Source organism: Lottia gigantea (assembly GCF_000327385.1).
Source record: "Lottia gigantea unplaced genomic scaffold LOTGIsca_221, whole genome shotgun sequence".
Classification (NCBI taxonomy): Eukaryota; Metazoa; Mollusca; class Gastropoda; family Lottiidae; genus Lottia; species Lottia gigantea.
The window spans coordinates 1-11,478 of NW_008708566.1; the positions used below are offsets into that span (position 1 = coordinate 1).

Sequence of the window (11,478 nt, forward strand, 5' to 3'; positions counted from 1 at the left end):
TATATAAAGAGAAGAATAAATGATCAAATGGATGTGTTTAAAGGATTAAACTATAATATATTATTATTAATATATAAAGAGAAGAATAAATGATCAAATGGATGTGTTTAAAGGATTAAACTATAATATATTATTATTAATATATAAAGAGAAGAATAAATGATCAAATGGATGTGTTTAAAGGATTAAACTATAATATATTATTATTAATATATAAAGAGAAGAATAAATGATCAAATGGATGTGTTTAATAGATTACAACTATAACAAGTATAAATCAGATTATTAAAATATTACAGGAACCTAAAATCTCAAGTTGAAATTCAAATGGTATAAAATAGATGATAAATATTTTTTTCTACAAATAGCAAAAATAAACATCTAAAATATATCATCTAAATAGATATTTATAAAACCAACCTTTCCAGTTATAATCTGTCCTGTAACTTTATTGGTGCTTTCTAACACTATTCCAATAACAAGATGAGATCTGGAGCTTTCATCATTCATTTCTACAAACATCAAAAAAATTAACTTTAAAGTTGTCAAAACAATAAATAAATATAACAATCAAGTGTCATTTGAAAGATCACATTAAATAACAGAGCATATTTTCTCTGAGTTATAATGTCACTTATAATAAACAGAACATTAAATAAATAGAATATTTTCTCAGAGTTATATTGTCACTTATAATAAACAGAACATTAAATAAATAGAATATTTTCTCTGAGTCATACTGTCACTTATAATAAACAGAACATTAAATAAATAGAATATTTTCTCTGATTTATACTGTCAGTTATAATAAACAGAACATTAAATAAATAGAATATTTTCTCAGAGTTATATTGTCACTTATAATAAACAGAACATTAAATAAATAGAATATTTTCTCTGAGTTATATTGTCACTTATAATAAACAGAACATTAAATAAATAGAATATTTTCTCTGATTTATACTGTCAGTTATAATAAACAGAACATTAAATAAATAGAATATTTTCTCTGATTTATACTGTCAGTTATAATAAACAGAACATTAAATAAATAGAATATTTTCTCTGAGTTATATTGTCACTTATAATAAACAGAACATTAAATAAATAGAATATTTTCTCTGAGTTATATTGTCACTTATAATAAACAGAACATTAAATAAATAGAATATTTTCTCTGAGTCATACTGTCACTTATAATAAACAGAACATTAAATAAATAGAATATTTTCTCTGAGTTATATTGTCAGTTATAATAAACAGAACATTAAATAAATAGAATATTTTCTCTGAGTTATATTGTCACTTATAATAAACAGAACATTAAATAAATAGAATATTTTCTCTGAGTCATACTGTCACTTATAATAAACAGAACATTAAATAAATAGAATATTTTCTCTGATTTATACTGTCACTTATAATAAACAGAACATTAAATAAATAGAATATTTTCTCAGAGTTATATTGTCACTTATAATAAACAGAACATTAAATAAATAGAATATTTTCTCTGAGTTATATTGTCACTTATAATAAACAGAACATTAAATAAATAGAATATTTTCTCAGAGTTATATTGTCACTTATAATAAACAGACCATTAAATAAATAGAATATTTTCTCTGATTCATATTGTCACTTATAATAAACAGAACATTAAATAAATAGAATATTTTCTCTGAGCTATATTGTCACTTATAATAAACAGAACATTAAATAAATAGAATATTTTCTCTGAGTTATATTGTCACTTATAATAAACAGAACATTAAATAAATAGAATATTTTCTCTGATTTATATTGTCACTTATAATAAACAGAACATTAAATAAATAGAATATTTTCTCTGAGTTATATTGTCACTTATAATAAACAGAACATTAAATAAATAGAATATTTTCTCTGATTTATATTGTCACTTATAATAAACAGAACATTAAATAAATAGAATATTTTCTCTGAGTTTATCATGAATATAGACCAGAGATCATTACTAGTACTTTCATCAACCGAACTTCTCAATCTTTTGTAGAATACTATATAGTCTGAAGATTGTAAATTCTCCAAAAACAAATGCACAGAATTGCAACCTTCGTTCATTTTAAAGGGCAAAATACAAAATCAATTAAAAGAATTGAGACAAATGAATGAGAACTTACTGGTAGAAGCTACGTGTCTATTTTTAGAACCCTCTTCAAACAGAGCGAATAGCTCTTTAGCATTGGAGGCTTTTTTAAGCACCGAACCTTGTATGACCACCATTCCTTTCTTATCTTTCTTTATATCTAGACGGTCCTAGAAAATACACCATCTTCTATACCTTGACATCATTAGACACTTAGAATAAAGTCCATTGTAAATCTGAACATAAATACCGTAATGTTTACAGACTTTCTGTCAAGGCCTCTGATTGGCTATATTCGCTATTATACCATCCAATCAGATCATTGCAAGGAAAGTGTCTAATGGTGTCAAGGTATAAGACAAAGTTTGTAATAGCTTGACATTGTGAAGATGTATCTCATTGGGCTAATGAAATGTAGTTTTCACCCTACAGTTTAATAAGTTCACTTGCTGTCCAAATACATTATAGTTTAGTTATTTTAAACAGAATCTCTGTTTCTCTTAACTAAACACTGTTAAAATATGTGATGGTTTCATGTTTAAATTACCTAACTAAATCTAGCCTTCATAAATTCAACCTCTCTTACTTACCTCTTGATAAACCTTCCAAAATGATAGCAAGCAAGATAAAAATGAAAGAAATGTAAAATAACAAGAGGTTAAATATAGCCAGAAACCAGTTAAATTTCAATTGTCAAAAATATTTATACTAGATTACAAACCGCCTCATTAGACAAACTGGTATTTTTCCAAGTCATTAGAACACCTCTACGTTCTATTCATATAAATATTAGCATTTTCATACATGAAAATAAGGGAACCCATCTTTAATATGTCCCCTGATTATATATAATGACTCATTATATCAAAAGATATGTAAAAGAAATTTAAAGAAGTTACCTCCTCGGAGCCAGATTTAGCGAATAAATCAATGAGTCTTTCATTGTATAATTCTAACATATACGTTGATACTTTCATCTCAAATTTACTCCTGTAATAGATAGTACAAATATTAACTTTACATAGTATAATACTTGATACCTCAACCAGTGCTTTCATAGGATATTATCTCTTAAATATAGATATATTATAACAGAAAGCAAGGTATAATACTTGATACCTAGACCAGTGCTTTTATAAAGGTATCATATCTAATCAATAAGAGCAGAGCTCATCGTGTCTTGTTAATATATTTTGGAGGAATATAAAAAGAAAGCGATGTTCTCTAGTATTAATACGTGTATCAGGAACACCTTGCACCATTTTGATTTCTGTAATTCCTGCAATTCCAACAACAGCCCAATAGGATATAAGGAAGATGTTAAATCTGTTGTGAAACTGAGAACAGTATTGTTGTGTAATAAATAATTGATTCCAATAGCCGTTATATCTCAACATGTCATTTGAATCTTGTCAGTTAGACTCGCGGGAGTTTTGTCTTAGTATGTAGAATTTGAAATCCATGAAACTGACTGTTTTTTTTGTAACTCAATGATATATTCATTGAAAACTATATAAAAATGAAACAGAAACAAAACTTACTTATTTTCCTCAGCAAGTTGAAAGATACGTTGAAAAGCTCGCGGCGCTATCCCAGGGTACTGTTGGCTTCGGTCTCCAATCATAGTGAATGTTTTACCAGAACCCGTCTGACCATACGCAAACATACACACGTTATACCCATCTACTGCCGACTGGATCAAATTCTACAATTAACACAAATATTGATAAAATACCCAATGAAATGGAGTTTTACATCCTTTCCTTCTGCTTCAAAATTAAAATAAAGGATACCAGCTTTCATATGATAGCGGATAAAAATAGCGGTTATAAGTTTTGAAGTCAATTCTCATGTAACTGAGTTGTGAATTGCGTTTGGAATTCATGACCACTTTTATTATTCACAACTATATACAAGTAGTAATCACTATAGTAATCACTATAGTATGATGATATCTAGTAATCACTATAGTGTGATGGTATATAGTAATCACTATAGTGTGATGGTATCTAGTAATCACTATAGTGTGATGGTATATAGCACTATAGTATAATGGTATATAGTAATCACTATAGTGTGATGGTATATAGTAATCACTATAGTGTGATGGTATCTAGTAATCACTATAGTATAATGGTATATAGTAATCACTATAGTGTGATGGTATATAGTAATCACTATAGTGTGATGGTATCTAGTAATCACTATAGTATGATGATATCTAGTAATCACTATAGTGTGATGGTATCTAGTAATCACTATAGTATGATGATATCTAGTAATCACTATAGTATGATGGTATCTAGTAATCACTATAGTGTGATGATATCTAGTAATCACTATAGTATGATGGTATCTAGTAATCACTATAGTATGATGGTATCTAGTAATCACTATAGTATGATGGTATCTAGTAATCACTATAGTATGATGGTATCTAGTAATCACTATAGTGTGATGGTATATAGTAATCACTATAGTATGATGGTATCTAGTAATCACTATAGTCTGATGGTATATAGTAATCACTATAGTATGAAGGTATCTAGTAATCACTATAGTATGATGGTATATACTAATCACTATAGTATGATGGTATATAGTAATCACTATAGTGTGATGGTATCTAGTAATCACTATAGTGTGATGGTATCTAGTAATCACTATGGTGTGATGGAATCTAGTAATCACTATAGTATGATGGTATCTAGTAATCACTATAGTATGATGGTATATAGTAATCACTATAGTGTGATGGTATCTAGTAATCACTATAGTGTGATGGTATCTAGTAATCACTATAGTGTGATGGTATCTAGTAATCACTATAGTATGATGATATCTAGTAATCACTATAGTGTGATGGTATATAGTAATCACTATAGTGTGATGGTATCTAGTAATCACTATAGTATAATGGTATCTAGTAATCACTATAGTGTGATGGTATCTAGTAATCACTATGGTGTGATGGAATCTAGTAATCACTATAGTATGATGGTATCTAGTAATCACTATAGTATGATGATATCTAGTAATCACTATAGTGTGATGGTATCTAGTAATCACTATAGTATGATGGTATCTAGTAATCACTATGGTGTGATGGTATCTAGTAATCACTATAGTATGATGGAATCTAGTAATCACTATAGTGTGATGGTATCTAGTAATCACTATAGTATGATGGTATCTAGTAATCACTATGGTGTGATGGTATCTAGTAATCACTATAGTGTGATGGAATCTAGTAATCACTATAGTGCGATGGTATCTAGTAATCACTATAGTATGATGGTATATAGTAATCACTATGGTGTGATGGTATCTAGTAATCACTATGGTGTGATGGTATCTAGTAATCACTATAGTGTGATGGAATCTAGTAATCACTATAGTGTGATGGTATCTAGTAATCACTATAGTGTGATGGTATCTAGTAATCACTATAGTGTGATGGTATCTAGTAATCACTATAGTGTGATGGTATCTAGTAATCACTATAGTGTGATGATATCTAGTAATCACTATAGTGTGATGGTATCTAGTAATCACTATAGTGTGATGGTATCTAGTAATCACTATAGTGTGATGGTATCTAGTAATCACTATAGTATGATGGTATATAGTAATCACTATGGTGTGATGGTATCTAGTAATCACTATGGGGTGATGGTATCTAGTAATCACTATAGTGTGATGGAATCTAGTAATCACTATAGTGTGATGGTATCTAGTAATCACTATAGTGTGATGGTATCTAGTAATCACTATAGTGTGATGGTATCTAGTAATCACTATAGTGTGATGATATCTAGTAATCACTATAGTGTGATGGTATCTAGTAATCACTATAGTGTGATGGTATCTAGTAATCACTATAGTGTGATGGTATCTAGTAATCACTATAGTATGATGGTATATAGTAATCACTATGGTGTGATGGTATCTAGTAATCACTATGGTGTGATGGTATCTAGTAATCACTATAGTGTGATGGTATCTAGTAATCACTATAGTGTGATGGTATCTAGTAATCACTATAGTGTGATGGTTTCTAGTAATCACTATAGTGTGATGGTATCTAGTAATCACTATAGTGTGATGGAATCTAGTAATCACTATAGTGTGATGGTATCTTGGAGTCTGACCTAAAAATATTCTATATTTTCTACCAACAGATTTGAGAATCTAACTTACATTTGTATCTTCGAAGACTTTCTCCTGTGAACTATCCTCCATAAAAATCTGATCAAACTGGAATTCTTTGACTCCACGACTAGTTGTGATATTTATGGAATACTCGTCAGGGGAGGTAAGTACACTGTGATTTCCCTGAAATAGAAGACTGAAAGGTTTTCTAAACTATTTATGTATATTGAGGGCACTGATAGCATTGAACCGTTCCAATTTTCTATCAGTCAGTGTCTTCAGTTTATTGTCCCATCTAATTTGACTGGATATCTTTCAGATATTATCATTTGAGATGAAAAATCCAAAGGAAGATGGTTCAGGTTGTATTTTTTTAAACACTGTTTCACGATCAATTTTGTTGTTAATACAGTATTGTTCAGTGTGAAATCAAATACTGACGACTTTTTATTTTTCTAAACATTTCCATGAGAATCAGGGGCTAGATGAATCAGACGACTAAAGAAGATGGACAAGGCCATGCAGTCTGCAATGAGGTAAACACTTATCAAAACTAACCCTGCCTTTCTCTGTGTTACTGAGAGGACGAGCTCGACAATAAACTCGAATCTTTCCCTTCATATCTTCTACCATATTATAATACTTCTTACGTAAAACCTACATAAAATAACATAATATAAACAAGTTAAACAACAACATCTAGATTGTTTTCATCTTACACTGTTTAAAACCTTTCTACCATATTATAATACTTCTTACGTAAAACCTACATAAAATAACATAATATAAACAAGTTAAACACACAACATCTAGATTGTTTTCATCTTACACTGTTTAAAACCTTTCTACCATATTATAATACTTCTTACATAAAACCTACATAAAATAACATAATATAAACTAGTTAAACATCAACTAGAACATCTAGATTGTTTTCATCTTACACTGTTTAAAACCTTTCTACCATATTATAATACTTCTTACGTAAAACCTACATAAATTTTCAAAACAGGTTATCAAATCACGTACATACATAATTAACTAGCTATAGAATTGCAGTCAGATTTGTAAGGATTAAGGGGAATAATAGCTTGCTTGTTGAAGTTTTGTTGTGTAAGGAAGGTTCAGATTGTACAGCTATATTAAAAGGCAAACCTAATGATTGATCAGCTGGTGATTTCACTGACTAAATGTGATGACTCGTTTATAATCATGCTTTTGCTGAAGTTTTAGGTTTTTCATTTTTCATACATTGGAATGAGGCTTCTACAAGACTCCAGGGTAATCCAGGTTAACCTCATTTCATCTTATAGTTTACTTCACTGATCTTTGTGACTCGACATTTTCATCTATATTAAACATGAAACAGTTGGAGGTACAAGACAAATGAAAAATAATTACTATTTACCCTTTCACTGTTAAAGTTTTCAGTCAGTATTTTATTCTCACTAATAAGATGTTTATTATCTTGCTCTAGAGACTTCACTTTAACTGCTGCCTCGACCCCTTCCTTCGCGGCCAAACCTAAACTTTCTAACTCTTCCTTTAATTTCTGTATTTCACTGGACTTTATCATATTCTCCTGAAAGATAAGTTATTCAACACCAGATTTAGCTTACTACTTTTAATTTTTCAATATTATGGTCGTCTATTGAGACCAAGGATTATAGTGCTCAATGAGGAAAATTTTGTCTGGATAGTGGCATTACTCTACCCTTCAATTTTAAAGAGTCTAGTTTATACTGGGACACTATTGACAATATTAACCAGGCCAGTAGAATAACTCTATTATAATATTAACCAGGCCAGTAGAATAACTCTATTATAATATTAACCAGGCCAGTAGAATAACTCTATTATAATATTAACCAGGCCAGTAGAATAACTCTATTATAATATTAACCAGGCCAGTAGAATAACTCTATTATAATATTAACCAGGCCAGTAGAATAACTCTATTATAATATTAACCAGGCCAGTAGAATAACTCTATTATAATATTAACCAGGCCAGTAGAATAACTCTATTATAATATTAACCAGGCCAGTAGAATAACTCTATTACAATATTAACCAGGCCAGTAGAATAACTCTATTATAATATTAACCAGGCCAGTAGAATAACTCTATTACAATATTAACCAGGCCAGTAGAATAACTCTATTATAATATTAACCAGGCCAGTAGAATAACTCTAGTCTACCCTTGTCAATTTAAAAGTATCACATGAGCTTCAGAGGACAACTGCATTAGTCTACCTTTATTTTCCAATTATCATTACAGAGCATTTACTAGACTGTTTCAATTTCAAACTGGCCATATCTTTTCAATTTCAACTGTCGACACAAGTACTAGAGATTGCTATGTTTAATGGTAATGAAGAAATTTTGTCAAAAAAGCACCATTAGTTTATTTTATTATAATTTGAAATTTTCAAGGGTTCTGAAAATATGCACAGCCTGCAGTTTTAACTCCCTCATATATCTCTGTTCTGTATATACTGACATGGCAAACAGGGACTTAGACTGCAGTGTGTAACGAGGGAAATTTTGAAACACCGACATGCAAAACTGGGAATTGCAACAGATTGAAATCTAAAAGTGACCAACCTTAATCAATGTTTTAATCTCGTCATCTTTTGTTTTAAGATTTTCTTGATTTTTCTCGTTTTTATTTTTCTCCATTTCCAGTTTCTTTTCTAATTCTTTTAATATTTTCTCGTGACGTTTGGTCTGTTTCTGAAAGAAATAATTAAATTATATCTTTACAGAGATTTGTTCTGATACAAGACTAACGGAGAGGAGTTGATTACTTGATTAACAAATTTCAACCAACTGGAACATAGAGATGTCAGACAGGATAAAGAAATGATGAAGTTATATCTATTTTGAATACTTTTAACTAATCTAAATAATAAATCCCCTTAGCTGTGAAGTCCAACACTACACGAAAATTATTCCTTCAAATATACCTCAAATTAGAAATTTAACTTTCTATTTCTATAGATGTCTTTTCTATATATATAGCAGTTGTCATTTTAACTTTCAAATGTAGATAATTCTGGACACACATGAATTTAAAGGCTCAAATTTCAGCAGTGACCTGTGAACACTATAAATGATTAGTTGAGTTCCTGTTTCTGAGACTAAGGTGTGATGGGTCAAACAGATGCTGAACGTGTTCCTTTAAAAGCTGGCCTAGAAAAATGAAGTTTTAAAACTTACATCAATGGCTGTCGTATCAACATCACTTTTACTGAGTTTTTTAATCTCTGATTCTAGATGTTTTATACGATTATTTAAATCTGTATTTTCACGTTTCGACGTCAACAACTGTTCTTTTAGATTCTTTACTTCTTGTGAACTCTTGTCAGACATTTGCTAAAAATATCAAAAAATATTTCAATTGTTTGTTAATTTGTTTTCTTAAAGGGATTGTAATCTTTAGACTGAGTACACTGATTGAATCAATTTACATCATTTCAATCAACGTAAAACTCCATTCATTTTCAATTTTCAATCAGACATTTGTGGTGCCTGCAATTCCATTAAAGTAAGTGTTTTAAAACATCACTATAGCAATAGGTCCATAGATATCATTAACAGCTTCAGCTATAGTGACGTTATCAAACGCTTAGTTTTAGGGGAATTGCAAAAACCACAGATATCTGATTGAAAATTGGAATGGTGTCCATTGATATCATCAGTGCCCCTGATACACATAAAAAGTTTAGAAAACCTCTTGGCAAAATGAGGATTTTAATCACACTAAAAGTTACAACTAACTGCGTGTAAGTGTTTCCAGGATAGTGCTCAACTATCAGATCAAATTAACTAACTCTATCTTACCTTTCCAACAAATGTTTTCTGAAAAAAAAAATATAAACAGGATTAAATTTTATTGATAAAAAAATAAACAACGAAATAAGATTCAAAATTAGTCAAAAGTTTACATTAGTAGAAGCCAATGAACTTTTCATATGAGGAAGTATATCAATTATAAGTGAGTAAATATTTCATAATGAAAAGTATTTGAATAAATTATATTAATAACCATATATACCTTTCTCTCCAGTCCTGCTGATTGTTGTTGTTGTTGATGTTGTTGATGTTCTCTCTTCTCAAGTTGACTTGTTAAATCTTTTATAGTTTTATCTTTCTCTGTTCTTACAGATTTTATCTTAGTCTGAAAACAAATTAAATCAAAAATTTCAAAAAAGTTAGGCAATTCATAATAAACAATTTCACTAAGTTTTAATCATTGAAATGAACTACTAGATTTTGGTATTTCAGCATAATAAGGGCTGTAACTCTTTGCAGAACCTAACCCACTTTTCATCCAATCAGCATTGGCTAAATTTGCTATGAAGTGTATACTTATTTCATTGAGAGTATATTAATCACGTGACATTTTGACTGACAGGTAATGTTAAGAAGAGTAAGTTTGAAGGTGATATTTAGTCTATTTTCTCTCCCCACCGCCATCTTATCACTAAAACATAACTAAACATGGTTTTACTATTTCAAAGATTTGTCAGGGATGGTAATAAACATACCCATTACATTTTCAGCAAACAGAAAATTAAAACTTCTTCTTGTCTGTTTAATGTGAAAATTGAAAGTTAATAAATTATTTACCTCGAGTTCTTTGTTTTTATTTTTATGTGTCTCTATATTTTGAGTAAATTGTTGTAGTTTTTTCTCTAATTCTGTTATTTTATTATCAAGGGTTGTTTTACTTGTTTTATAATTCTTTTTCTCTGTTTCTAGTAAAACCTGGAATTAAAATCATATCCTAGTCCAGCTTTGATAGGGATTTTATACTCATAGGCATAAGAAATGATGGGGCAGGGGGGTTGACCCGAAAAATATCGGGCAATAACCCGAAAACAAAGACAAATATACAGGTAAAATTCATGGGAAAATTTCAGGCAAACCAGCCTATTGAATGAATTGTGTTTTAAAACTTACAATAGTAGCTTGAAGATTTTGTATTTCTTTAGCTGAATCTACAGGAATATTAGATAATCTTTCTTTCTCTAATACTTCACTTCTTTTCTTTAATTCTTCAATTTCCTGAAATAAATCAACTCACACAGTTCAACATAGTTAAAGTGACGTAAACATTTTAAATAGTTTTGGTATTATAAAAATTAACAAGATAAGTTCAAACTTCCAAATCAGTTGCTCTATTGTTTTC

General features: G+C 29.4%; 2 protein-coding genes across 2 annotated transcripts; one reads left to right on the forward strand and one right to left on the reverse strand.

Moving 5' to 3' along the window:
- Positions 1–381: 381 nt before the first annotated feature.
- Positions 382–3,830, reverse strand: LOTGIDRAFT_144011 (hypothetical protein; the record flags this gene model as incomplete). Its single annotated transcript, XM_009054694.1, has 4 exons — positions 382–512; positions 2,163–2,298; positions 3,028–3,118; positions 3,670–3,830. Coding segments are annotated over 4 exons (519 nt in total), but the record flags the coding sequence as incomplete, so codon positions are not given.
- Positions 3,831–4,180: 350 nt separating this feature from the next.
- On the forward strand, positions 4,181–6,707 carry LOTGIDRAFT_174843 (hypothetical protein; the record flags this gene model as incomplete). The annotated part of the gene is made up of 2 exons (XM_009054695.1): positions 4,181–5,560; positions 6,600–6,707. 2 exons carry the CDS (start codon positions 4,181–4,183, stop codon positions 6,705–6,707), a joined length of 1,488 nt encoding a protein of 495 aa, XP_009052943.1.
- Between the last annotated feature and the right edge of the window lie 4,771 nt (positions 6,708–11,478).